Source organism: Haemorhous mexicanus, chromosome 22 (genome assembly GCF_027477595.1).
Source record: "Haemorhous mexicanus isolate bHaeMex1 chromosome 22, bHaeMex1.pri, whole genome shotgun sequence".
Lineage (NCBI taxonomy): Eukaryota > Metazoa > Chordata > Aves > Passeriformes > Fringillidae > Haemorhous > Haemorhous mexicanus.
Window position 1 is genome coordinate 10,138,493 of NC_082362.1, and position 27,881 is coordinate 10,166,373.

The 27,881-nt window shown below is 54.3% G+C and overlaps 1 protein-coding gene across 1 annotated transcript; it reads left to right on the forward strand.

Moving 5' to 3' along the window:
* The first annotated feature begins 18,521 nt into the window (after positions 1-18,521).
* On the forward strand, positions 18,522-25,996 carry LHX1 (LIM homeobox 1). Its single transcript, XM_059866120.1, has 5 exons — positions 18,522-19,584; positions 20,807-21,033; positions 21,373-21,650; positions 22,326-22,491; positions 22,901-25,996. The coding sequence occupies exons 1-5, from the start codon at positions 19,415-19,417 to the stop codon at positions 23,278-23,280; spliced, it is 1,221 nt and encodes a 406-aa protein (XP_059722103.1). The 5' UTR covers positions 18,522-19,414; the 3' UTR covers positions 23,281-25,996.
* Positions 25,997-27,881: the final 1,885 nt, after the last annotated feature.

The following is a 27,881-nucleotide window of genomic DNA, read 5'->3' on the forward strand; positions in this document are numbered from 1 at the left end:
GCCTTCTCATGCAAATGAATTCCCACCAACTTTTAGTTTCTTTATTTCCCAATTATCATGCAAAACTCATCTCTCTGAACTGTATCTCCTCTTCTCCATTTTTTTCCTTCTCCCCGAGGAAATTCCCTCTGTTATGGCCAAGGACAGAGCTGTTCCTGCCCAAGGCCACAAGCCATTCTCACTGCAGTGGGGTCTGTGGGGTGGGGAGCTCTCAGCCCCTGCTCACTGAGAAAACAGGGTAAAAGATTTCCACAAATGTCTACAAGGGCAGGGAGCCCACAGGAACTAGGTCAGGACCAGCCTAAAAGCCAGATTAAGCTCCAGAGCTGAGCTTGGTGAAACATCTGGGCTTAAACCAGTGGGGAGAAGGTTCTTGGGGCTCTGGCAGAGCTGGGTTTAATTTATACACTGAGGTCCTGGACACCCTGTAGTGTCCTTTCTCTTCCCCACTCAGCATCATCCTTGCAGCTAACCTGAAACTTGAATTTCTCAGCCCAAATTCGCAGTCAGAGAGCCTCATCCCCTTCATGGGGGTCTGTGTGTGCTATAACTTGTGGGTGTCACTGAAAGTTTGGGGGTGAAAACAGAAAATACCAAATTCCTGTTTCTTTCCTGGTTCATTCAACCAATCCATATTAAGGTTTTTAGCTGGGTTTTTTCCCCATGAGGCATTCTCGTTGCTTGGGACTGGGAGCTCCTGGTTTCCATAGAACCACAGAATGGTTTGGGTTGGAAGGGACCCCAAAGGTCCTCTGCTCCCAGCCCCCCTGCTTGCCTCTGCCCAGGATTATTCCATGCTGGAGCAGCAGCCGGGCTGCCCTCCCTGCCCTTCTGCTGGTCCTGCTTTCCCCATTCACCCCCTCTGGGGATCAGCTACCTGGATAGGGCAGGGAGAGGTGGGAAAAGCCCCCAGGCAGCAAAACTGTGCATGTAGAGCTAAACCTTAGGAGAGCCCCCGGCTGCAGGGTGGCCTTTGTTCCTCTCCCTCGCCCCGCAGAGCCTCCCCTCTCCCCGCCAGCCTTTGAATTTTTATGCCGGTGCCTTTCTTTGCATTGACCAGAGTTTATCACATATCTCTGGTTGGGATCCTGCCTAGCTTAGCATAAGACAAAAATGGGGAGGGGAGGGGGGAAATCGGCTGAATAATAGGAAGGATTTGTAGCAGCTGAGGATTTGCATTCAAATGTTCGCCAGCCTCCTCTGAGCTCGAGTTTTATCATGTCTTTACAGCCAACAGCTTGTTTATGAATAAAAAATGTGGCATGAAACCAGAGGAGTGAGTTGTCTTTGTTTTGTCAAGTGTGCTGAGACAAAATGCTCGCTCCTCACAAGTCTTCACTTCAGACAAGTCTGGTGGGACAGGGCAGCTGGCCACGGGCTGCTACCTGCGCGTTGCCATGGCCGGGGGCACCCGGGCACCCTCCATATGCATGAGCCCGGCTGGGACCCGCCAGGCACAGCAGCCCCTGCTTTGACAGGCAGCCACTTTATTAACTCATTAAGCTCATCTTGTTCCTTTAAATGCGGTATAATTACAAATAAAGCTGTCACACTTTGTTTGCAGTTATATCATTTAGCTAAGTGCCGCCGCGACCTGGGCTGCGGGAGGGAGGGAGGGGAGAGCCGGGGCTGCCGCGGGGGAAGTTTGGGGATGTCCTTAGTGTGGCTTTGGCAGGCCTGGCTCGGGGTCTGGGTGCCAGGGAAGGGTCAGGTGGCACCAAAGGCTCTGGTGTGTGGGCACAGGGAGCATCCATGCCTCCATCTATCCATCCATCCATCCATCCCTCCCTCATCCATCCCTCATCCATCCCTCCATCCATCCATCCATCCATCCATCCATCCATCCCTCATCCATCCATCCATCCATCCATCCATCCATCCCTCATCCATCCATCCATCCATCCATCCATCCATCCATCCATCCCTCATCCATTTATCCCCCATCCATCCATCCCTCATCCATCCATCCATCCATCCATCCATCCATCCATCCATCCATCCCTCATCTATCCCTCATCCATCCATCATCCATCCATCCATCCATCCATCCATCCATCCATCCATCCATCCATCCATCCATCCATCCATCCCTCATCTATCCCTCATCCATCCATCATCCATCCATCCATCCATCCATCCATCCATCCATCCATCCATCCATCCATCCCTCCATCCCTCCCTCCCTCCCTCCCTCCCCAGAGCTTGGCTCTGCCTCCCCTGGAGCTGCAGGATGAGGCTCTGCACCCACATAAACTCAGGCTGGTATCTCCCCAAGGGCTGAGTAAATCAGTGCCTGACTAAGGTGCCAGAAGCCTTTGGGCCTGCTGCACAATCCTGCTGGGATGGCATTAACATGGGATGGGATGGCCCTGGTGGCTGGTTTGTCCCTTTGGAGCTGGAGTTGCATCTACATTCCCAGGGTGTCCACTTGGGATGGAGCCCAGCAGGGAGTGTGGCACAGGCTGACAGGGAAAGTGGCACAGAGGGACAGGGAGTGTGGCACAGAGGGACAGGGAGTGTGGCACAGCCCTGGCATGTCCCACTCACCCCCTCATGGTACAGCTGCCCTTCCTTGAGCATGGCTGGAACAAAACCTGCCCTCATCCCAGTGGCACCAGTGAGGTCCTGCTCTGGCTGGGACACATCCTGGGGACAGGGATGGCATTTGTCACCTGGCACACGAGATCCTGCTCTGGCTGGGACACGTCCTGGGGACAGGGATGGCATTTGTCACCCGGCACACACAGGCTGCAGTAAGAGCAGCTCCTTTCAGAGCCCTCCCAGGGAAACAATGGGCTGTGAGTTATTTTCCTGCTTCCTGCAGAAACTCCTCCAAGGCCGTGTCCTAGATTTTGCTGAGGCTCTGATAAGGCTGGGAGAGATAAGTCCCAGATTGTACTGCTGTGCCCAACAGACTGGTTACACCGTGCTTGATGACACTTCAGCCCCGTTGTCATGACCCCATATAATCCAGCATCCTGGACCATCTGACACACATTTACACTTAACATTTTGTTAGAGACTCCATAAATGAGATCTCTTTGACCTTCAATCCTTGGCTAATTGCTAGTTTCATGTACAAGACCAGCCTAATTTTACGTGATAATTACCTGGAAGTGGCAATACATATGGCATTGCATGTTTGAAATGTCAGAACTGGAAAAATATCAAGTGGCTGGAGTCTTAGGCAAATGGAGGGAGTGGAAGGGTCAGAACAATATACTTTAGTGCTCAGCTGATGGAGGAGCACCATATATCACTGCAATCCCCAGTAAAGAGGAGCCATCCAGAATAAATCCTGTGCATAATGTTTGCTGAAGGGACTCTGTGGGCACAGGGATGCTGAGGCTGTCATAAAACAAAAAGGAGATGTTGAATTTGCAGGCGTTTAAGTCGTTTCCTCAAGTTGTTTCTTTTCACCAAGGAATCCCCACTCGGGATTATTGTCAGGTATTCCTGAATTTCTCACACCCTGTGGGTACAATGTGATCACCTCCCACCTGGGAAGGGGTCAGAAGCCACAGTGAGCCAGAGCTGGGGTCACATTTGGGGGGTGTTTGAGGGAAGTTTGTGACATTTTGGGCAATCCCAAGGGAAAAAAGACCTTTTTGCTGCAGGCAAGGGGGTGGCAGCACCCCAAAACCATCCAGCCCTGGCAGGACCCACCTGGAGCAGCAGCAGTGCCCCAGGTCCTCCTGCCTTGCTGGAAATGGGATTATTCCTCTTGTTTGCTTACTGGGGTGTAACCACCAAACAGTGTCATGTCCCTTATTTGGGTTTAATTAATAGCTTGATAAGATTATCATGAATGAAAATAAACTAAAATCACTTCAGTAATTATTTCACTGTAAACATTATTGACAGCACTTCCTAAATACTGTAAACTCTGATTTGAAACCCTGGTCAGGAGTCCTGGGTGGTGGGATCACTGTGATTAGAGGGGGAGCTGGGACTGGATTATTGAGCACATCCTCTTGGAGGGGCAGGTTTTGTGTCCATAGATAGAAATGTATATAATTATATGTGTGTGTGTGTGTTTTATTGACATTTTTAGCCTGTGAGCTTTCTGATTCCTCTTTAAATGTCTCAGTGATGCTCCTCTTTTATTAAAGTCATGAAAAATGCACTTTCAGGTTCTCAGATGTCCCCCCCAGCTGCTGTTGTCTGGAATTTCACAGCCCATGTTTAGACACTCAGTCCTGGTTTTTCCCCATGGGGCTCTGTGCTGGTCCTGCTCCATGTCCAGCCTGGGGAGAGGGATTTTAATATTCCTAAATTCCAGAAAAGGTGAGGGGATGCAGCTCCATCAGAGCTTCCCTTCTGTGTCTGTCTTGGAAATGTTACAGCTCTTGGAGTTGTGGAGAAAGCAGAGCCACAAATCCTCCTGTGCCTGCCCTGGCTTTGTGCTGGGATGGCCTTGGGGGACAAAGGGAGGGTCCTGAGCCTGGCCCCAAAGCTCTGCAGCTCCTGGAGGGGTGTTGGACTCTTCTGGGGCATCCCAAAAGAATGGGATTTGGGCTGCAGCACCTTTCCCCATCCCTTCCCATCCTCTACCCTCTCTTGGGCAGTCTGTGATAGAAATAGTGAAAATACTGGAAAGGGGCCTCAAACCCTGTGTTTTAATTGTAAATTGAAATTGTGTTTTAAATTAAGGGGTGGGTTTGCAATTAGGGACAGAGCTGATTGTGTGTCCCCACCCTGTGCAGGGAGGTTTGCAGGAGCAGGGAATGGACAGCACAAGGACACAGCCCCACACAATCCTTTCCACCAGCACCTCGTGCTGCCCCTCTGCCAGCAAATCCTGTCTGAGACAAACAACGAAATCCAGGGAATTCACAGCACATCCTCTCCCTGTGGTGTCTCAAGCACGGGCTCTGTTTTCCCCAGTTTGGGAGCTAATCCTTTTAAAACCTGTAAATTGGGAAACAGAGCCAGTGTCAGCCCAGACCGCGGCTCCTCCCAGGTGCTGGCTGGGATTAAGCACTGCCCTCCTCCATCCTTCCACACCAGCTGATAAGGGTTGTTTGTCAGATGATAAAATGGTAAACAGAAGATGAAACAGGCCGGTGACAATTTCAGTGCCAAAGGTTTAGGAGAACAAGAGGTGTTGGAACTTCAGCCTCCTGTGATCCCCTCGGGCTGTGTGCACATCCCCAGGTCAGAGCAGCCCAATCCCACATTTCCATCCTCCCTGGGATGAGGGGGCCGGGGCTCTGGTGATCCCTGGGTGCCAAAGGCTCTCTGGGGAAATGCCATCAGCAGGGACAGTCCTGGCTTTGTTTGCCTGTAAATTGGCCGAGTGGCCTGTGAGGGAAGGGCCCTGTGCTGTCCCTGCCCACCAGCCCTTCCTGGGGGCCTGGCAGTGCCACTGCTGTCCCTGGGCATCTGCAGGGCGCCCTGGGGCAGCTGCTGGCAGTGGGGCTGGCTGTGGGCTGTGCTCTGGGAGTGCTGCAGCTGCTGAGCTTGGAGCTCCACTCCTGGCTCAGGCTGCCCGCTCCTTTTGGGTTCACAGAACCACAGAATCCTCGGGGCTGGAGAAAACCTCCAGGATCACCAAGCCCAGCCTTTGACCCACCCCACGTGCCCACTGAACCACATCACAAAGTGTGAACTCTGAGCAGCTCCAGGCTGCCTTTGCTGTCCTGGCTGCCCAGAGCTGGGGTGGGTGCCCAGTGTGCCCAGTGTGCCCAGTGTGCCCAGTGTGCCCAGCAGGGCTGCCAGGGGAGCTGCCAGGTGCTGCCTCCTGGGCTCTCCCTAAAACCTGCATCATATTTTGTGCTGACTTAGTACAACGTGGATAGTTGTACTTTCCAAGTAGCTGGCAACCCTTAATCAATGTTAATTGGCTCTAATTAGCATATGTTAATTAATGATATTTACTACAAATTAAAGGTATGAGTGCTCCCAGAGGGTTTCCTGTTCATCCAATTAGTGCCAATTAGTTGCAATTAACACGTGTAAATGAGATGCCATTGAACCCAAAACAAACAGCAGAGTCTGCTGTACTGGCTGGCAGTTGAACTTAAGCAGGGAGGGGAGAGGGGCTGCCCAGGGCTCTTAAATCCCTGCAAGGTCTCTAACATCTCTTTAAGCTCTCTCATTAGGGCTCATTCTGCCTCTCACTCCGGGGGCAGTGAGTTGGGGGAAAGTCGATCTGGATAAAAGCCTTGGCAGAGTAAAGGGCTGTGGGTTTGTGTCCTGTGGGGCTGGGACAAGGACCTGGAGCTGCTCTGGGACCAGTCCCAGCTGTGTGGGCACCATGCATGGGGATGTACACCCCAAAATGGAGGGTGCAGGGGCTCCACAGAAGCTCCAGTGCAGCTGTGGCACAGGAGGAGCCCACAGGTCCCCCAGGATCCCCCCAGCTCCCCAAACTCCCCTTGCTGCTGTTTGCTGGGCAATCTCCAGCTCCCCCACCCAAAGGGGCACTTCCAGGGTTGCTCTGCTGGGGTCTGTGGCTTGGAGGGAAACACATCCACCAAAGTTTCCTGCCCTGGGCCCTGATTGCACAGGCAGCCTGGCAGGAGGCAGAACAAATTGTCATAATTGTGTTTAATTAAAAAGCGTAAATGGATTATCTTCAGGTAAGGATGATTTATTTCACTAATCAGTCTGATCACGGGCAGTGTGCAGTCTGGAGCTGGAAATCATCGGGGGGAAATGGGGAATTCCTTTTCCCATCACTCCCGAAGCGTGGCAGGGTTTCAGCACACAATCCATCCCAGAGAGAGGGGCCAAGCTGGGAGCTGCATCCCCGGGCTGTCCTGGCTCTCCTCTCACCCAGGGCTCGGGTCTGCATTATTCTCTTCCTTTGATTCTGTGCTTTCAGGTGAGAACAGCTGCCTGGGCCCCTTTTTGCACGGTTGGTGCCACATCCCATGGCTTTGGTGCAGGTTCTGTGGGCACACAGCCCCGGGGGCTGGGGAGGGCAGCCCTGGCTGGGACAGAGCTGGCAGTGCCACTCCAGCTGTCCCTGCAGCGTGGGGGACACAGGTGGGACACCGAGCCCAGGGCCAGGCACCATCAACACCAAAGGAGCATAATTAATTGACCATCTGCTTGGAAAGCCAGGAATGAGGCAGCCCTGGGATGTGGCTGCCGCGTCAGGAGCCTCCAGGATCCCCCTGCAAGGTGAGAGCTTTGGGCACTGGGGTCTCAGCCAGGCATCCTGAGCTGCCCCTCGGGTTTCTGCCAGTGCCCTCTGCTTTGGGAGCTGGGGATGCTCCAGGGAGGAGGCAGAGCCTGGAGCTGGGCTTTGTCAGGCACTGAAACCCAAGGGAAGGTGCCAAGCAGCCCCCCAGAGGTGTCTCTGCAGCCCCCAGCCCCACCTAAGCACAGAACAACTCCCCTGTGGTGGTGGTGTGTTCGGGGAATTATTTGAAACCATCACAACATGAGCTGGGAAATAAGGAAAAACACCTGTGGTGTTTTCTGTTATTCCTAAGAAAATTCTCCTTGTGTTTAATAGGTGATGTTTAATAAAAATGAAAATGAGCTTATCCTGAGCAGGCATGCACGCCAAAAGCTGGCATTTAAATTAGAAATTATGATTTAATAACTTGTCAAGAAACTCACCAATGTAACAGCGTGATAATTATTGAAAAGAGGCTTCAGAAATGCTGGAATGCCATGATCCAGGGTGAGAACCGAGCTGGGAAAAGCTGAGTGAGCTCTGCTGGGACTGGGACTGACCTGCAGCCCCCGGGCCCTCACCAGGACAAGGCTCTTGGTGAATTCCTGACAACAAAAATGATGAAAAATGAAATTTCCTGATAGCCTTGGGAGGTCAGGATCGCTCCCTTGCACCCCTGGAGCCTCCTCTGGACTGATTTGCTGGGGAAATTCTCTTTGGTGAGGCCTTATTGTCTGAATCATGGCCCATCTCCTAATTTCAGCAAAACGTTCACTTAAGGACTTCTTAATACATATTTGAAATTGCAGTCCTGCCTTCCTGTTGGTCGATTGTGGCTCTCAGTGGGAAGGCCATTATTTCTGCCGTGGTTTACAAGGCAGTTCAGGAGAAATCTGTGGCATAAATATTGAAGTATTGTAATAGATAATTCCTGGATTTGGATGTGACAGAGCACAAGGCTGGGCTGGCAGGAAGGAGTGAAGAACCCAAACAAAAGCAAGTGGCAGGCTCAGCTTTGGGGTTCTGGTGCAGCCCCACAACCCAGAGGTTCCCAATTCCTTGCTCAATTTTTCCTTACAGTTCCCATCCTGGAGGAAACTCTTGGGGCTGAGTAAAAAGAGGGAAGGAAAAATAACAAGCTGTGAAAGTGATGGGGAAAGATTGCTCTCCTGTTTCCTCTAAACCAGTAAAATGTCAAGGAAAAACTTTCACGCAGATTTTTCCAGTATTTTTCAGTGGCAAATACATTTCCTTGGAGAAATTTCGGGTCATTCTGTGACTAAACAGCGAGTCTGCTTATTATTCTGTCTGCTTCTCCAGGACTTCTGGTTTTTATTATTTTTTTAAGTGAAAACAACTTGAGGAAGAGCAAGAGAGAAAATCTCTTTGCCGCTAAAATCAAATAGCTGCATTTGGCAGAAATGGGAACGGGCTGGGGTGGGGAGGGAAGAAAACTCTTAGTTGGTAATTTTGAATTGTAAAATGACTGATACGAGGTTGCAGCATAAAAAGAGGTGTTGCTGTGGGGCGGAGGCTGGCGGGCCGGGCCTGTGGCACTTCTCCCCCGCCGTGTCCCCTCCTCCCCCGGCAGTTTGTCGCCGGCCCGGCCGGGGCTGTCGCACCTCGCACCTCCCGCGGCCGCGGCGCTGCCGGGGTTAAATTCGGGTCAGGCCGAGCATCCCCGGGGATGCCGCTCCCGCCGGCCCAGGTGAGAGGGGCTGGGGCCGGGAACGTTCCCAGAGCCCCTCGGCCGAGCGGAGATGGATGGAGAACAACTGCTCCTTTGAAGGGTGACAGTGGGATCCGTCACCGGGCACCGGCACCGCCGCCACCCCAGAGAGCTCCGGGAGCCCCTCCCGGGCCGGGCGGGGCGGGGGCTGCCCCTCCTGCAGGGCACAGGGCTGTGCCAGGGACACCTTGTCCTGTGGCCGCTGTGTGTGACACCCTCTGGGCTCCCCAGACACCTCCCTGGCCCCCGGAGCAGGGACAGCCGTGGGCAGCTTTCCCTGGAATTCAGGAGATCTGGGATTGCAGCCCCGTCCGAGGGGTTAGCCCAGGATGGGGGGTGGGCTTCTCCTCCTGGCTTTGCCCCTCTCTGCTGGGCCTTTGGTCCTTCCCCAGCCCCAAAGTTCTGGTGGGTTCCAGCTCACAGAACACCCTGAGCTGGGAGGGATCCATGGAATAATGGGAATAAATAATGGGAATAATGGAATCCAGCTCCCAGAGTTTGCTGCAGGATGCTGGGCCTGGATTTGCCCCTGCAGATTCACAGCCCAAGGCTGAGCTGGTTTCAGCTGGGGGCTGGCTGGGAGTGGGCACAGCCCTTTTTCACCAAACCCCCCAAAATGGGGCTGCCCTCCCTGCTGTGGGATTCCCAACTTTTCCCTGGACAGGGAGAATGGAGAAGGATGTGAGGAGGAGAGCACCTTCACCGTGGGCACAGGTCTGAGGAGGATTTCCCAGCCCCTGGGCATGGAGCTCGGTGGGTGCTGAAAGGCTTGGTCCTGAATTTCCACAGGAATTGGATGATTTCCCACTGATTTCAAAACCAGGGATCTGGCCACTCATTCCTGGGTTTAGGGCCAGAGGGCTCCGTGCCTTGCCTGGTATTTCCCATAACAAAGGAGAAAGCAAAGAAAAGGAAAGGAGGGGAGAAAAAAAATGAGGAAAAAACATGAGGAATGGTGAAATGAAGTTGTGCTCATCCAGCTCTCTCCGATGCCCAGATCTCTGTCATTAATATTAAGCAATGCCTGACAATAGCACTCTGCATTTTCCAAAAGAATAACTATCAGCCTGGTAAACAAACCTGGGGACGCACAGAATTCCACAGGATGGCTCATCTACAGAGGCTTTATGATAAATGCAACAAGGCAACAGCCAGGGAAAAAAAATTATTATAAAAAAATTAAAATGTAGAGAATTGACATTTGGAATTGAGCTGGGATGTGCTGGAGCCTTATCAGCAAGGGGGGGCACCTGCAGCCCTCCCCAAACCCCAACCCCGGGCTCATTGATATGCAGTTATTCACGTGTGCAGTAAATTCCAATTATGTTTACAGATGTCTGCTTAACATTTATGGAAAAGGAACCTCAGCATGGCTGAAATATCCTTATAAGGGTTTGGACCAGGCTTTTTTTTTTTTTTTTTTTTTTTTTTTTACCATCACCAATTTAATTATATTTTGCAGATTTATGAAAAAAAAAATAACTTCCAGCTGAGCTCTCTGATAGAAGGTTTAACATCTAATGCATATATTTGGTTGTATGACCATTTCAGAGTTGTTTTAACTGTAATTTTTTTGTTTTCAGATTAATTCAGGAGTTTTGTTGATTTTTTTAAATGCACAAAAAAAAAGCAGCAACGTATCAGGGCACTGAAAGATGAGCAGGTTTTCATGTGGCTTCCTGCTGAAGGTAATTTTTTCCTTTATCTTGGAATTTCTTCCCTGCCCAGAAACTCCTTCCCCTGGCAGACCCCACACTGAGCACTCCCCTCCAAAGGTGCATTTCCCAGCCCTAGTGGTAATGTGGATTTCCTGATTCTCACAGGAATAAGAAAAATGTGAATTTTCAAGTGACAAGTGGTTTCCCCCTTTCCTGCCCTGGGTCTGGGCCCTGGGAGGAGCTGCCTGGCTCAGCCTCACTCCCTTCCCTGGCATGAGATGGGGGAACCCCCAAGGAAAAGGGTATTTTGTGTTAATCCTAGAATTATAAAGCCACCCTTTCCAAACATTTTTCCTCTTCTTTTTCCCTAAATTCTGAACACTCATGGGTTATTTCAGCTAGTGAGCAGCAGCCTGGTTCCACAGATGTGGGGACAGAGTGAGTCCAGATGGGCACCAAGCACTGGCACAGCCCCGGGGTGCCCTGACAGGGGTTTCCACAAAAACCTGAAGGGTCTGGGTGTTTATTGGTGCCCACCTCCTGCTTTTCCTCTCCTGCAGGAAGGGTTTGTTTGAGTGGGCACCTCCTTGGCTGTGTGGGGGGAGAGCAGGGATGGTGTGCAGAGCCCAGAGCTGTGCCTGTGCACCCCACCTCGGGCACAGAGCTGCTGGGAGAGCCACAGGGGGCAGGGAACTCCTCCCTGCTTGGGCTCTGGAGCTGCTGCTCTGGCTCTAAGGAGAGCTGATGGCAGGGAGCAACCTTGGTGTGAGGTTTTAAGGAGAGCTGATGGCAGGGAATGACCCTTGGGTGAGTTTGGGTCGGTCAGGGAGCGTGCAGGTGATCCATGGCTCAGGGATCCATCAGGGACTCCCACAAACCCAGGCTGGCATGAGGACAAACACCCGTCCCTGAGGTCAGGGGACCCTTTGGGATGTCCCAGAAGGATGTCAGGCCAAGGGCAGCAGGTTCAGGGTCTGGGCTGCTGCTGGGGCAGGGCTCTGTGTCCCTGGTCTCGGCACAGCAGGAGTTCATGAGGGATTGCAGAGAGGGGGAGCAGGAAGATGATGCTGTGGGGAGAGAAACGTGTTTGATCTGAGGGCCTGTGTGCAATAAATACAGCAGATTCTAAAAAGCAGTTTTGTTTATTAGCACGCCTTTAAGGAAATAAATTGCACATCATTAGGAGCAGGCTCCTCAGCAGCCACTGCTGCTGTTATTAATGCATTTATCTCATAACCACGCCAGTTCCTCTCAGCCATTCCTTCTGCAGCCTTACAGGCTTTACAAATATTGACTAATTGCAGCCATGTAGATCTTATAGCCACGACTGAAAGAGCCCCAGTGGAAGGGAATTCTGCAGGCTCACACTTTCTGAGCCTGAAGTTCCCGTTCTCATGTGTGGGACATCACCAGCTCAGACATCCCAGCTCCTGCAGCCACTTGTCCTCGGTGGGAATGGTGACATTGCACAGGCAGGAGGAAGGCACTTGGTGAATTTGTTCCCCTGGGTTTGGGGAAAAAAGGTTTAACTGTTTGCATGAGAAAATCTCCAGTGCCTTCATGTGATGCTGGTTTGGGGGTGGATGTTCTGGAGAGAGGAGAGGAGCAGCCTGGGGCTGGGCTGGCACGGAGCTCCTGGGCCTCAGAATTTGGTGACAGGCTGTGAAGAGGCACAAAAATGCCAAGGATGGATTTTTTTTCAATGATATTTGGTTTTTAAAGTGCTTCTGAGAGTGGAGGGTTGGCCCTTGGTAGTGCCAGCGTGTGACTCTGTCCTGTGTGGGGACTTGCCCTGGGGCACAGCGTGGGACAGCAGGATCCCCGTGGGGATGGAGCTCAACCCCTGGAAAAATTAGCTGGAACTAGGGAAATTTGACATTCTAGACCAGAATGATTTGGGTTTTTTCATCCTGAGCACGGCACACTGATGCAGCTCAGGGATGTGGGATTGTGGCTGTGTGTGCCACGTCCCCACCGTGGCGTTGAGAGGAGCTGTGTGCACGTCAGCCACGCTTGGAGCATCACTCAGGGACAAGGGAAGGAAACAGCTCTGAATGTGCCTGGGGAGGCACCAGCAGCCAGGGACCCTGCTGGGCTCCACTGCACTGACCCAGCTGCCCGGGCTGGGGTGTGGGGAGAAGGAAGGGCAGGCTGGCCAGAGCCTCCATGGCCTCTCAGAGCCTTTAAAATAGAAAATTGTATAAATAGGACATGATCTAGCACAGTAACAAATGACAGAATCTATAGATAGCAGATTAGTCAGGACTGAGCTGGCAGGCACAAACACAGCCAGGAGCTCTGCATTCAGTGTCCCCTGTGAGGGGAGCCTGGGGCTCAGGTACCTGGCCCAGGTGATGCTGAGCCCAGCTCTGCCCCTGCATCTGCTTTGTTCCAGCACAGTCCTGTTTGCTGGGATTTCAGCTATTTTTCCCAAACGTTCTGCTTGACAGTGATGTCAGCACCAAAACCTGACATTCCGCTGATGACACAAACCCTTCTGTGTCGAGAATCCTCTTCTGCAGGTCTTGAGAAGGACGTGTGATGCAGCAGCCCTCCTTCCTTACGGGCACGGCGGGCAGTGCCAGCCCTGGGCACTGTGTGCTCCTTTCTCAGCAGCAGGAGCTGCTCCTGGTGGGAAGGGAGCACTGCCCACTCTCAGAAAGAGCAGAAACGAGGGATTTGGCCAGGGTCACGCAGCAGGTCAGCGGCAGGAGCAGAGGAAAGCTCTGGGCTCCCCCTTCCCTCCGACCCTGCCGAGGAGCCGCTGCCTCCGCGCGGGATCCGCCCGCGTGTCAGAGAGGGGAGATTGACTCTCACTCCCGGGGAAGTTCAGCCACTGTGAAATTAGTAAATGACACAGGCCCACAGAACTTAGAAAAACAATATAATCCTGGGGGTACTGAAATAATTAATTTCCTAATCAAGTGCACCTTGGTTTTTTTCAATTTGCAAATAGCACTCCGGTGTGATTCCCCATTTCAGCCGCGCCAAGGAAGGAATCTTCTGGGCAGCAGAGCCGGAGGGGCCCGAGGCAGGGGTGAGTCCCCCCGAGTCAGCCCAGGGGCTGCGGGCGAGGGGGAGAAGCGGCCTCGGCACCGCAGGAGCGATGCTTTTGGGGGAGGCTTTGCCGTGCTCTGGATCCAGCCCAGGACCTGGGAGGGAAGAGCCGGAGCCGCAGGGCTCCCGCCGGGGTTTGTGCTGGGTTGTCTCCTGCTCTCGCTGCACCCTTGTTTGCTTTAAATCACTTCAAATGCGGAGGCTGTCAGACAAGACAATTAACATGGGGAAGGGGGAAAGTATTACCATCCATTATTTGCCATAACATGAATTTAAGCCAGGAAGTCAAATGATAAAATATGTGGTGAAAAGTGTTGGTGGTGGGAGTGCCTAAATGAGTAATAGCCCTGGGCTTCTGAGCCTTGAACTTAACGTGCTAAGTAAATCCCCGAGGTCAAAAAGTATGAAAATTGTTGCAGCTTGGGGAGATATATTTTAACTTTGGAAAAGGTCCGTGTAGATCCGCCGCCGGGGTCGGGGAGGCAGATGCCGAGCAGCCGCAGCTCCGGGAGTTGGACCGATGGTCGTGGGATGGGTGCTCGTTTTGGGGGGAAAAAACAAATAGAATGAAATATTGACATAAAATCAGGCGAGGGGGTTGTGGGGCGCGCCTCGGCCGGGCGGGGTGAGCCGGGAGCGCTTTGTGCCGCCGGCAGCGGCTCGGGCCGGTCCCCAGAGCCGCAGCTCCGGTGGGAGGGCGGCCGCGCCCCCGGGATCCCGGCGGGACCGGACCGGGCCGGGATCCCGCTCCGCTCCGCCGCGCTCCAACTCTTCCCCTTTAAAACTCCTGCTGCCTCTCGCGCTGACCATGCGGCAGGATTTATGGAGAGAGATGTTTTAGCAGAATCCCCCCGAGTCCCCCACCAGCCCTAAATCCCCAGCCCGCGCTCCCCGGGAGCCCTCCTGACACAGAGCATGCCAAAACAGCTTCGTTTTGCCTATGCATTAGCAATCTATTTTACCTTTTTGACATCTCTCACACATAAAACCGTAAGAGAGAAATAAAATATCTGTCTCTGGGCGAAAATAAAGCTTTGCCTCCCTCCTGATCTATAGGATATAAAATAAAGCCATGGCTTTGATAGTGGCTTTTCCTTAGACCGGAGTTGCTTTTGCACACACGGAGACAATGAAGATGGATGAGCCGGGAGCGGTGCATCCTCCGGGGGTTCGCTTCACCCTCTTTTTTATAGCCCCCCCTCGCCCCCTCTACCTCTCCACTTTTCTTTCTTTTCTCTTTTATTCGCCTTTTATCTGCCCTTTGCGCAGTGGAGGATCCCGCTCGGCTGTCCCACCCCGCTCCGGGCTCGGCCCGGCCCCGCTCCCGGCCGGGCTCGGGGCCACCCCCGGTCACCCCCGGCCCTTCCCGGACACTTTCCCGTCAGTCAAAGGCAGAGCCGCGCTCCTCGGATTTGTAATCATTTATTAACCGTATTTCCCATAAACAATGCATGAGCTCGGAGTGTAAGCGACAACATTTAGCGACGTGGGCAGAAACCCGGGAGGGCTAATCACGGGGCTGGGGGGCAGGAAAATAAATAAGGAAAAGGAAAATAAATAGAAAAAAAAAATAAAAGAAAAGGGAAAGACGAGCGGAGCCGGGGGGCGACAGTGTGGTGTTTACCCTCAGCATCGACCCGAGTGTGGCAGGATAAACTGGGACCTTCTAATACATAATTTAAAGATCTTTTTCTTCTTCTTTTTTTTTTTTTCCCTCCCAAGCTCTTTTAAAACAAACCTGGGGATGGATCCTGTCCAGCCATGAGGTTTATGGTGCGGGGATGTTCTAAAGGCTTAATTACATCTTAACTTCAATATTTGGCCAGAGCATTAACCGCATATATATTTAATCAGGCGGAGGCGCTCTTTCTGCGGGGGAAGGTGCTGGGGACGGGGGGAGGCGGGACCCCACCTTCGCTGTCCCCCCACAGCGCCGCCCGGGCTGGCGGGGGGGCTCCGAGAGAGACCCCGGCCCCGGGCCGCGCTGGGGTCGGAACGGGAGCTCGGGGCCGCCCCCGCCCCGTCGGGGACCCCGCCGGTCACTGGCCCCGAGCCCGCGCGCGGGCCTGGAGAAAGGCTTAAAAGGAGGGAAAAAAGAAAATCAAATTTAAAATGAATGGGAAAAGAGGGAAAACTTCGTGCTGGCGGGGGATGGATGTGATGAAAGCGTCTGCCAGTGCGTGGGAGGGAAGTTTTTGCCCGGCTGGGGGTGCGGGGATGCTCACAGGGAACCGCGGTGGGGGCTCGGGGCTGGTGCAGCACCGGCACCCCGTAAAGGAGAGAGAAATCCCATTGCTGAGCGCAGCGGTGGCGAAAGGGGATGATAAACAGGGTGATGTTTAACTAAAAAGATGGGAACGACACCCATAAAATGCAAATTTAAACTCGCCTGAAAGGGACTTGGTGTTTTTCTTCGGTATTAGATTTAAAATGAATTTGAGTTTGGTTTTGTTTGTTGTTTGGGGTTTTTTTGGTTTGTTTTTTTTTTACTCTTTTATTTTACCTCTCTCTTTATTTGGGTCTCTTTCACTAGTCACTATTTTACTTACACTCTCTATTTTTTTAAATTTTAAAAACTTTTTCCTCTTATAATTTCCATCCTTAAAAAAAAAAAATCCCTTTTTAAAACATCTGCTGATTTTCCCCTTTCCTTCCCTTCTTTCTTTTCTTTTTTACTCTCTAAATGTCCCTCTTTTCCAGCACTGGGGCCGGCCGGGGTTGCTCTGGAGCATCCTGGCCGCTCCCCGCGGGGCTCGGGTGGGGCTGGGGCCTCGACCCGGGAACGGACCTGGGCGAATTGCAAAACAGAATGAAAAACAAAAAATCCCCCCGTGCCCAGCAGCCGGCCCTGGGAGGGGGCGGCACACGGCGCTGCTGCGCGGGAGTTTCCCCCTCCCCTCGGGGGGTGCCCCACGCCCGGCCCCGCGGGGCGCAGGAGGCCGGGGCAGCCCGGGGATGCCGGGGGTTGATTTTCGGATCCGCTGGAGACAAGCGAGGGCGATTTGGCCTCTCAAGCGCCTGCTCTGGGTGGGGATCCCCGGTGGGGGCGAGGCGGAGGGGACACCCCGCTGTCCCCCTCCTGTCCCGAGCGGGGCTCGGGGGGGTTCGGGCGAACAGAGCCCCCCGGGAAGCGCAGCGGAGCGGGGGGACCCCGGGGCCCGCGGGGAGGGGCTGGGCACGGCCTGAGCCCCCCGGCAGCGGGGGGAGAACCAGATGCTTTCGCTAACGCCTGGGAAAGGAGAAAAAAAAAATCGCTGTGAAAAACTGGTGCTTGATGGACGCGAGATGCTCATCGCCTTCCCCTCATTCATCCCCGGCGACACATGGCACCGGGGGCCGCGGGAGCGCTCCCCTGACGGCACCCGCAGCTGTCGCCTTCCCGCCCGCGCCGGCTCCGCATGAGAAGCGCCCATGTGCGGGGCACCGGGCGGGGCGAGCCCGGCTCCACCGAGCCCCGGCAGCGGCCCCAGCGAACCGACAGCTGCGCGGGGAGCGCCCGGTGCGCGCCCCGACGGGGGGCGAGGATGATAGCGGGACCCAGCCCGGGGCTTTCAAACAGCCGCAGGAGCTCCGAGGCGATGTCTCGGCCCAGGACAGCCCTGGAGCCACCTCTCCCGGCCCGGGCACGCTCTGCATCCTTGCCGGTCCCGCGCGGAGCGCCTTTGCTGCCTTCCTTTTTCTTTCTGTCTTCCAATTTATACCTTCCTGCCTTTTTTTTTTTTTTTTTTTCCTTTCTTTTCTTTTTTTTTTTTCCCCTCTCAAGGACGAGGAAAATAGACGTGAAAGAGAGCGAGGGCAGTGGGTCCAGGCCGGGGATGCTGCGGCTCCGGGGCGGGCCTCCGCCATCCGTGCGCCCAGCCGCGGCTCTCGGTGGTGTGAGTAACCCCGGGCACGCTCGGTCCCTTCCATCCGCCGTTCCCCTCCCCGTTCACCGCCCGGGCTCAGCCCGCTGGGACCGGGAGAGGGGCGGGCTCCGGGGCCGGGAGGGGCCGGGACCGGGCGGTGACACCTCCCCGGAGCGGTGGCTCCCGACGGGCAGCAAAGCGCGAAGGAAAGAGAAACCTCGTCCCTCCGCACCGCCCCGCTACCGACCGGCCCCTGGAAGGTAAAAGCGAATTAATTTTTATTAACTAAAACAAGAAAAAATCAAGAAGCTACATGGCAGTGGCCGGTGCTCCTCGGCCCCGGACGCGCGCTGCGAGCGCCGGTAACGGAACCACGGCGAAGCTAGCGGCGCCTCCGCTGTGCCCTCGGCGGTCGGGTGGCCCCGGGCCCGCCGCCCCCTCCCCACCGGGGCTGCCCCGCCGGAGCGTCCCGGGCCGCCGTCCCGGCCCCGCCGCACCGCTTCTCCCGGGAAAAGCGGCCCGCCTCGGGCTGCTGCTCGGCTCCGCGCCCCGCGGAGACCCCGCGCCCTCGGGGAAGCCACGGCGAAGCGGGATCTCGTTTGCCGCCGGTGCCCAGCGAGGCGCTCCTCAGGCCGGCGGCGGCCACCGGGTCGCTCTAACGGATCCGTGACCCCGCGGGGGTGCCAGACCCCACCGAGCGGCCGCGTCTCCTCGTGCGCGCCGTGCCCACGTCCGTGCACCTACCGGAGCATCGCGCTCGGGGGGGCCGGGCCGGCCGTCGGTGTGTCCGTCGGTGTGTCGGTGTGTCTATCGGTGCGTCGGTCGGTCGCTCGGCGGGCCGGCGGGCGGAGGCGGCGGTGGCGCCCCGGCGGCTCTATAAAGGGGCGCGGACGCCCCGTCCGGCGGCGGCGCGGCGGGCGCGGGGGGGCGGCGGCGGCGGCGCGGATTGGCCGCGGCGGGCGGTGACGTGGGCGCGCGGTGCATAAGGCTGCGGCGGCGGCGGCGCCGGGACCATGCAGAGCCCCTGCGCGGCCGGACGGCGGGGCCGCCCCTCTGCCCCGCGCCCTCCGCCCGGCCCGCCCGCCCCGGGCCCTGCGCTCCGCCACCGCCGGGCCATGCCACGCCGGGGACACGGGCGGCCGCCGCGGGTAGCGATGCGCGGGGGTAGATAGGACGGACTGACGGACGGACGGACGGGCGGACAGACAGAGTCCGGTGCGACGGAGCCGCCGAGACGTCGAGGGAGAGAGAGAAGGAGAAAAGAGAGAGAGAGAGAGAGAAGGAGAGCGAGCGGCGGAGCGAGGAGCGGCGGAGCGTGTCCCCGTCCCCGCGTGTCCCCATCCCCGCGTCAGGACGCGCAGGGTGATGTCGCCGCGGCAGCAGCCACAGCCCGTCTGACCGCCACCGCCTCTCCATGTCCCGGCTCGTTATTTATTATTATTATTATTATTATTGTTGTTATTATATTTTTTCCTCCTTTGATTTCTCATTGGGAAAAGCACTTTGACTCGAGACTGCTCTACCTCAGACCTTAGAAAAACTCATCACGCTCGCTTTTTGGCGGTTTTATTTTTAATTTTTTTAATTTTTATTTTTCTGAGCGCCGATCTTTATAGCCGTAATTGTTTTATTGTTACTATTATTATTACGATTATTATTATTATTATTATCCGTGTGGTTGGTAGCGGCCGGGATCCTGCGGCTGTGTCGAAGCGCTGGGCAGTGGGGGGTTCTCCTGTGTACCCCTTCTAGGACACTCGAACGAAGATTTTTCTTCTTCCTCCCTTTCTTTTTATTCTTCTTCACTTCTCCAAGGCTTTTAAAAGATACATACACAAAAACAAGAAAAAAAAAAGAGAAAAAACAAAACAAAAACCAAACCTTCGTCGGTGTTGTCGTCTTTCTAAAAAAAAAAAAAAAATTGTTGTTTTTATTTATTTTTTTTCCTTGATACCTGGGAAACCGCTGCCCCCCTCAGAACTAACCAAAGACAATGGTTCACTGTGCAGGCTGCAAAAGGCCGATCTTGGACCGGTTTTTGTTGAATGTACTGGACAGGGCTTGGCATGTGAAGTGTGTTCAGTGCTGTGAATGTAAATGCAATTTGACAGAGAAATGCTTTTCGCGAGAAGGCAAGCTTTACTGCAAAAACGACTTCTTTCGGTGAGTACCGGCCTCCGCCTGCCCCCGCCGCTCCTCTCCGTTCGTTTTTCACCTCCATTTTTTCCCTTTATTTTTGTTGTTTCCCCCGTTGTCAGCGGGACCCGCAAGCGCCTCTTCCCTCCCGGTGACACGCGAACATCTCAAACCGCGGCTGCTTCTCCCGGTGATCTCGGGGCGGGGGTCGGGCCCGGGGTCGGGCCCGTTGATGTCGCCGCTCTCCGCGTCTCCCGGCCGAGCTCGAGTTGCCCAAAGTTCCCTCCAAACTATCGACCGGCGCTGCGGGCCCGGGCCGCGGGAGCGCGGGCACCGTCCCGGGCCCGGTGCAGCGGAGCGGGGGTGACCCCGGCGTTGTTCCCGGTGCCGCCCGGCGGGGAAGGCGCGGTGCGGGCGCTCCGCGGGCCCAGCGCATCCCGTGCACCGGAGCCAGGCCGGCCAGAGGGCAGCGACCCTTCGCCGGTGCATGGATGGATGGATGGATGGATGGAGAGGGAAGCGGTGACCGACGCTCGCTCGCCGCCGCTCTCCCCGCGCCTCCCGGCCCGCTGCGGCGCGGGCATCAATCCCGGGCTCGGAGCGGCCGCGGGTACCGCTGCCCGCCGGGCCCCGCCGCCGCACACCGGCGCTAAGGGCAAGGACCGGCTCGGGGCTGGGGAGGCCGCGGAGCCCCCGCCGTACACCGGCACAACGCCCGGCCCGGCGGAGCGCGGCCCCGAGCCCCGCCGCCGCTGCTCCCTGGGCACGGGGACGGGCACTGCTCCGAGCTCCACCGCTTCTCCCCGAGAGCGGGCCCGGCCCTGCTCCGGTCCCGGTTGCCAGAGCCCCGCGGGGCTGAGCGGGCCACGGGAGGCCTCTGGCCCCGCCGTCCCCGGCTCTCCGCGCCGGCCTTGCCCGCACCCGCGGCTCCTCCGGCCGGAGCGCCACCGAGGCCGGTACCGACACACAGAAGGTGCAGAAATCCTGCGAGCTGTTTGTCAGAGCGTCCTTCATGCGGGTGTCGGGGCGCGGGGACACCCGGGCAGCGCAGCCCCGGCGTTCGGCGATCCCGAGCGCTGCGCAGGCCGGGTTTGATTTTTATTTTGAAAAGCGGTAACATCGGGAAGAGCGAGCGCTCTGCAGGGATGCCGTATTTGATTTAACGCGGCAGAGCAGGGTGCGTGGAGGCCGCGGCTCGGGGCCCGCGCTCGGCGGGCGCTGCTGACCGCTGCCCGGCCTCTCCCCGCAGGTGTTTCGGGACCAAGTGCGCGGGCTGTGCCCAGGGCATCTCCCCCAGCGACCTGGTCCGCAGGGCGCGGAGCAAAGTGTTCCACTTGAACTGTTTTACGTGTATGATGTGTAACAAGCAACTCTCCACCGGCGAGGAGCTCTACATCATAGACGAGAACAAGTTTGTCTGCAAAGAAGATTACCTAAATAACAGCAATACTGCCAAAGAAAACAGCCTGCATTCAGGTGAGGGAGCGCGGCCGGGGCGATGAGGGCGGGGATGCGCTCAGCACCGGCTGCTCCTCGGGATGGGACGCTCCTCTCCTTCCTCCTTCTTCTCTTCTTTCTTCTGTCTTCTCCTTTCTGCTCTCCCTCCTTTTTCTCTTATCCCTTGTCTTCCTCCTCTTTCTTCTCCCTTCACTCTCCTATCCCTTTCCTTTCCTCTCCTTCTAGTGTCCCTTTTTTTTTCTTCTTCTTCTCTTTCTCGTCTCCCTCCTTTCTCCTCTCCCCCGGTCCTGCCGCGGCCCGTCCCTCGCGGTCGGTGTTTCCCCCCGGCTGAGCGTGACCCGGGTTTGTTCTCCCCAGCCACCACCGGCAGTGACCCCAGCCTGTCCCCCGACTCTCAAGACCCCTCCCAGGACGACGCCAAGGACTCGGAAAGCGCCAACGTGTCCGACAAGGAGACGGGGAGCAACGAAAACGACGACCAGAACCTGGGGGCCAAGCGGCGGGGACCCCGCACCACCATCAAAGCCAAACAGCTAGAGACTCTGAAAGCCGCCTTCGCGGCCACCCCAAAACCCACCCGGCACATCAGGGAGCAGCTGGCACAGGAGACCGGCCTCAACATGAGGGTCATCCAGGTACCGCCGCCTCCGGGCACCGGGCACGGCTCCGGGGGATGCGGGGGCGAGGAGGGGCCGGTGCCCGGCACCCTCCGCACTGCGGGGCCCGGGAAAGCCCCGCCGGCCTTTGAAATCGTTATTACCGAGGCGTCCCGGTGCTTCCCGGTGCTTCCCGGTGCTTGCCGGTTCCCCAGCCCCAGCCGGTCGGCAGGGACAGAGCCGAGGGTTTATTCGCAGAAGTCCTAAAGAAGCTGCAACCAGTATCGAAATTAATAACCAGAAATGTGAGGGGTTAATGGGTAAATAAGAATGACAACGCGCTGGAATTATTAAAAGGTTTATAAACCCGCAGCGCTGGGGTAATGGGGGGTTAAAGGACCATTAAAGAGGAGGTTAGATTGGAGAGGCTCAGTGTGAGGGTAATTAGCAGTAATCTTGTCAGGGTAATAAGAATTAACTCAATCATTCTTGACCTGCAGTCGGTGGGAAGCGGGGCCGCCGTCACGCGTGGGTTCGGCCGCGCTCGGAGCGCGGCTCGGTGCGCCCCGGGCACGAGAGACCGGGAAAAGGGAAAAGCGCAGCCCCGGGATGGGGATGGAGATGGAGGGGAAGGGGGGAGCGCCATCCCTCTCGGGCTCCCGGGAGCGGGACCCGCGGCTCCCGTGACCGGCGCCTCTCCCGCCGCCCTGCCAGGTGTGGTTCCAGAACCGGCGCTCCAAGGAGCGGCGGATGAAGCAGCTGAGCGCGCTGGGCGCCCGGCGACACGCGTTCTTCCGCAGCCCGCGCCGGATGCGGCCGCTCGTGGACCGGCTGGAGCCCGGCGAGCTCATCCCCAACGGGCCCTTCTCCTTCTACGGAGGTGGGTACCGCTGCCCCGCGCTGCCTCTCTCCGCGCCGGGCTCCCGGCTCGGCTCCGGGCGGCTCTGGCCGCAGCCCCGGGGCCGTTCCGCCCGGTTCCCGCCGCCCACCGCGGGACCCCCCGCAGCCGGGGGCGGCCGTGGCCGCTCTGCCGGCCGGATCTCGGCGCTCTCCCGCTGTTCCCCCGGGGTTTTCGGGAGCGCCGCTTTGTGTCGGTGTCCCCGCTGCTCGGCGGGAAGGGGGTCCCGGGGCTGCCGGAGCCCGGCCAGCCCGGTCACAGGTTTCCCCTCGGGTTCGTGGGTGACACCCCGAGCCCCCCCAGCCGCGCCGCCCTGAGAGCGCGCCCGTGCCGTCCCCGCTCGGGTACCTGCCCGCCCGTTACCGTCCCTCTGTCTCTCTTTGTCCGCCAGATTATCAGAGCGAGTATTACGGCCCTGGAAGCAATTACGATTTCTTCCCGCAAGGACCGCCTTCGTCTCAAGCGCAGACCCCCGTGGATCTCCCGTTCGTGCCCTCCTCGGGGCCGTCAGGGACCCCGCTGGGGGCCATGGACCACCCCCTGCCCGGACATCACCCCTCGAGTGAGGCTCAGCGCTTCACTGACATCATGTCGCACCCCCCGGGAGACTCGCCCAGCCCCGAACCCAACCTGCCCGGGTCCTTGCACTCCATGTCCGCAGAAGTTTTTGGCCCCAGCCCCCCATTTTCGTCGATATCCGTCAACGGTGGTGCTAACTACGGCAATCACTTGTCCCACCCTCCAGAGATGAACGAAGCAGCTGTGTGGTAGCTTTAAACAAACTGGGTCTAAGTAAGTGATGATCATCTAGTCTGCTTATTGTTATGGTGTACAGAAATGAATTCATATAACATCTCTCCCGCCCTAAGACAATTTTACCTTGGGAACGAACTGAATCCAATCGCTCCAAGGCAAGCTTTGCTCTAGACCAGGACAATCTCCATGTTACGGTTGTATCAAACAAGCAAGGGGACTTTTTTGTACCATTGACAAAGAAACTGGGGAAGCTGTACAGTAAAAGTGCTGCCATTCCGTAGGATGGCTGAGTTTGATTACCCTGTTGGATGTCATCCTAAGAGCCACAATCCTTAGAAACTTCTCGTTAAAAAAAAAAAAAAATTAAAAAATAATTGAATGAAGGAGAGGTCAAAGAAAAGGGGAAAAAAAGCTTCAAGAACTCTCTATAGCGTTCCTGGTTAAGGATGGTTCTGGCATTATGAATCTGTTTGTTCATTTTTGTCTCTCAGAAAGTTCGACAACAAGAAACTCTTTTTAGCTTCAGCCATTTCAGCCTGCTGACGATCAGGTGGGACAACTTTTCCTTTTTCCTTTCTTTTTTTCTTTTCTGTTTTGTTTCGGTTGTTTTGGTTTGGTGTTTTGGGTTTTTTTGGGGGGTTTTTTTGTTTTTTTTTTTCCAAAAATAGCAAATACTAAATGTTAAGCCCTCAGCACCAACTCTTCTACCTTCACAAAGCTACACGTACAAAACCTCCTCATCATAGCAAAGGTCACCACCCAGACCTCTAACGAAAATGACTTGAAAAAACAAACAAACAAAAAGTATTCTACCTTCACAGAGAGAGAAAAGCTAAACAAAAAGACTCTATTGAACTAAGAACAGTCAACTGTTTACGTCTAATGTTAAATTCAGGAGCTCAATGTTTTACTAATAAATCCTGTTTTAGAAAAACCTCTTGTTCAAAAGCAAAAGATTTTGAGCAGCCAACCAAAATAGTTCATTTTCTTTTCTGTAGATGTTCTAACAGATTGCAGGGCTTGTGGTTCACTGTGCTAGTTTGTAAAAGGTGTTGTTTACAGAAGGCAAAGAAAAAAAAACCCACAAAACCCAGACAGTTGCCAAATAAAGTAAATATATAGCACAAATACTGTAAGGTGCTTTGCACCAGCAACCCGAGAAGGTGTTTAAAAAGTGTTACAAGGTTAAAAAGAAAAAAAAAAAAAGACAAACAAACATCTTTGCTAATTTTTAGTCCTGTTGAACATTCATGGAATTGTTAATATGACTTATATAGACCCACACAGGTTTTATTTTTGTGTCTTTAAAATAAAAGTCCAAAATATTTAAATTTTATGGTCAAATATGCAGTCAACAGCTGCTACTTTTTTCTTTATATATTAAATTTCTCATATGTCTTTTATTGTTCTAATGAACCTAAGCTTGTGTGACCTCCAGTGCATATTAGACCATTCACTGTATGAAAGAAAACATGTTGGATAAAATTTGTGCGTTTTTAATAAAATTAGAAAATCTGATGTTTAGATAACTTGTGTTTCATTTGATGTTTTAAGCAATTTTTGGAAATTGATTCTCTTGAGTAAAATAGCCCTGAGAAGGAGTGATCCACTCTGCTGCTAATCCGGGGCAGCTCTTTGGCTCTGGTGGGAGTCTGAGCCCTGGTGTCGATGCAGGCAGCGGCCAGAGGCAGCTCCAGCCTTTCTTTCCATCCCCAGGCTCAGTTTTTGAGGTCTAAATACCCTGTTCCACAGCATTTTAAATTTTAAAATTCCGAAATAATCAAATTATTCAATATCTTCATTTATTCGTGCTCTGTGCTGAGAGAGAACATTCGAAATGCTGATTTTATGCATAAACAAAAACGTGTCGTAAATGTGAAACGCCTGCAAAGATACAGTTTGCAATTGATCCACTTGTAGTTAATTCTCTGAAGGTAATTTTGGGGTTTTCTCTCCTAATTGGATGGTTTGGACACAGCATAACCTCAATGTCCTGAAAGTAATTTGAATCCTTTTTCCTTAGAGCTGAGGCAGAGTCAATGCTTTGGCGGCGTTTGGTCGTTCTGAAGTTCTCTGAAGGGCAGTGGGGGAGAATATTTTGCTTTGCCCTCGATGCAGCCTCATTCTCTTGGAGAAAAATGAAACAAAAAAATCCTGGAGCCTTGAGAAATGCCAGATTTCACGTTTTAATTATCAGCCGTGGCAGAACCGTGAATATTCAGTTCTTCAAAAGCAAAAGTCCCGCTGATTCCGAGAGGACCTGGAGCTGTGCTGGGGACAAAGAGTCAGGCTGGGTTCTGCAGAGCCTCTGGTTTGAATGTTCCACCTGCTGGGTTAATGGAAAGGGAAGAGCTGGGATTGCATCTCCTCCTTCCTCTCCGCTCTCCGGGGCTTGGGCTGCCTTCGCTTTCATTCGATGCAGACACAGAATTTTATGGCAAAGCCCAGACTTCCCTGTTCCCAGTGATTCCATTATTTCTCTCTTCGGACTGGGGGTGGGAAAAGAACCAACTCCAAATGCTTTTGAGTTGTATAGTTTGTAATTTTCAATGGTGATTTTTGATTTTGTTCAATACCTAATTTCTATGCCCAGCTGAGGGGCCACCTAGATGAAGCAATAGTTCACTTTAAACACAAAATGTCTTATATAATAACAATATAAAGAGAAAAAACTATCTGCAAGGGATCTGTTAGTGTTTCTAAAAAAATAATTCATGCTTTATTAAATACAGGGGAGACTTCTTACACTCCTGGACTCCGTGTCTAACTCTTTTGTTTGTCTTTTGTGCTATTGCCATGTTTTGTTGCTCTGGCTTGCATTTATATAAGCAGAGGAATGGGTGATTTATTTATTCCAAACTTCTACTTATCTGGGAAAGATAAATATTGCTGTTTGTGCTGCTGGGCTGGGCTGCTGCTTTATTGTTGAATCAATGATTTTAAATGAGGACTTTGCCAAATAGGTTTGTTCTGTAGGAAATTTTGAGGGGTCCTCCCTTTCTCTCTCTCTCTCTCTCTCTCGGTCCTTGTGCAGTTTGCTCTGTGTTCATTCAGGCAGTGACAAGGCTCGGTTTAGGGCCAGTGTTAGGCTCAGTTCAGGTCAGTTCAGGTTGTAAAAAGGAGAGTTTGTCTTTTTGTGATGCTCCCATCCCTTCCTCGGGGTTTTGCTGGGTCTGGGGGAGCCCAGGAGCTGTTCCCATGGCCGAGGCCGAGCCCCAGCCCGTGGAGATTGGAATTCTGCTCTCCTCAGAGCGAGCTCGGTGTGTCTGAAACCCCTAATCCAGCAACAATTGCACAGTCAAACTCCTTTTGAAAGCACTGTCACCTTGGGTTCTTGTAAGTCCTTGTTTACAAGAGCATTTCCATTGACTCCGGCGGCGTTCCCTGGTGGGTGGGTGGGTGGATGGATGGAGGGGTGGATGGATGGAGGGATGGATGGAGGGGTGGATGGATGGATGGATGGATGGATGGATGGAGGGATGGAGGGATGGATGGATGGAGGGATGGATGGATGGAGGGATGGATGGATGTGGGAGCAGGGCCTGGAGCCATCCCAGGGTCCTGCACTGTCTCTGCCGTGCAGAGCCCGGCTCTGTGTCCGTGCCAGGCCTCCCCAGGAGCCCTTGGGAAGTTGCTGCTCTCTGCTGGTCTCTCCTGCCGCCGTGAGGTGCCCTGGGGCCGTGTCCCAGTGTCCCAGCTGAGGGCAGCCGGGATGCTGGGCTGTGGCAGGGCCGGCTGGAGATCCGAGCACAGCCACTGGCAGAGCTGCTCCAGCCCCAGGAGAAGGGTTCCAGGCACATGCTGTGAGTACTGTCCCTGTGGGGCTGCTCTCTGGGAGGGGAGCTTTGCAGGTTGATCGAAGTCTGTAAAATCCTGTGAGTTTCCAGCAGCCAAAGCCCTGCTTTTGCCCCAGTTGTCCCACACTGTCCCCACCGAGGCTCCTCTCTGCCCACTCCCTCCCTCCCCGGGCCCTGCTGGGATCTGTTTGCTTGGGGATGGAAAGGCACTTGGGAAGATCTGTATCCCAGGAGTGAGGATGTACTTAAATGATAATTTGTAGAAAAATGATTTTTAGTATTTTAATGTCTGGAACCAGGTGCTGGGTGATGGGTACAGGATACAAATTGATAAATAAATATAATTTTAAAATATCAGTGGTGATTGACATACTTTTGCCATCCTGGGAAGTGGCAGATATTGCAGTGTCCTCTCAGGAATGGTTCCTTTTGCTCTAGTCTGGATTTTTATCTTGAATAACTGTGTTGTCTTTAAGCTTTGCATGTTCTCACAACATGAAATTGAAGCTTTTGCAATCCCCCTTTCTGTTCCTACCCCTCATAGATAAATTCACATCTACTGAGTTTCAACAATTGATACAAATCCTTCTATGCTGATGAGCTGGGAACTCGGAATTGTGATGCTGGAGCAGGTTTGGGAGATCCTTTCTTTGTCTCTGCCATGGCATGGAGTGCTCAGTATTCCTCATGCCAACAAAACACCCATGAAGTTATAAATGAAATTAGTGTGTCCATTTAAAAATATTTTGATTATAAATCTGGGATTTGTTTATTTGTTTCTGGTACTCGTGGTGGGCTCGTGCTTGGAAAGCAGAGTTT

Excerpts from the sequence above, each read along its gene's own strand:
- LHX1 (XM_059866120.1), top strand. The coding sequence starts at position 19,415 with ATGGTTCACTGTGCAGGCTGCAAAAGGCCGATCTTGGACCGGTTTTTG. Across the intron at positions 19,585-20,806 it reads TGCAAAAACGACTTCTTTCG|GTGTTTCGGGACCAAGTGCG; the intron begins GTGAGTACCGGC and ends CTCTCCCCGCAG. Across the intron at positions 21,651-22,325 it reads TCAACATGAGGGTCATCCAG|GTGTGGTTCCAGAACCGGCG; the intron begins GTACCGCCGCCT and ends CCGCCCTGCCAG.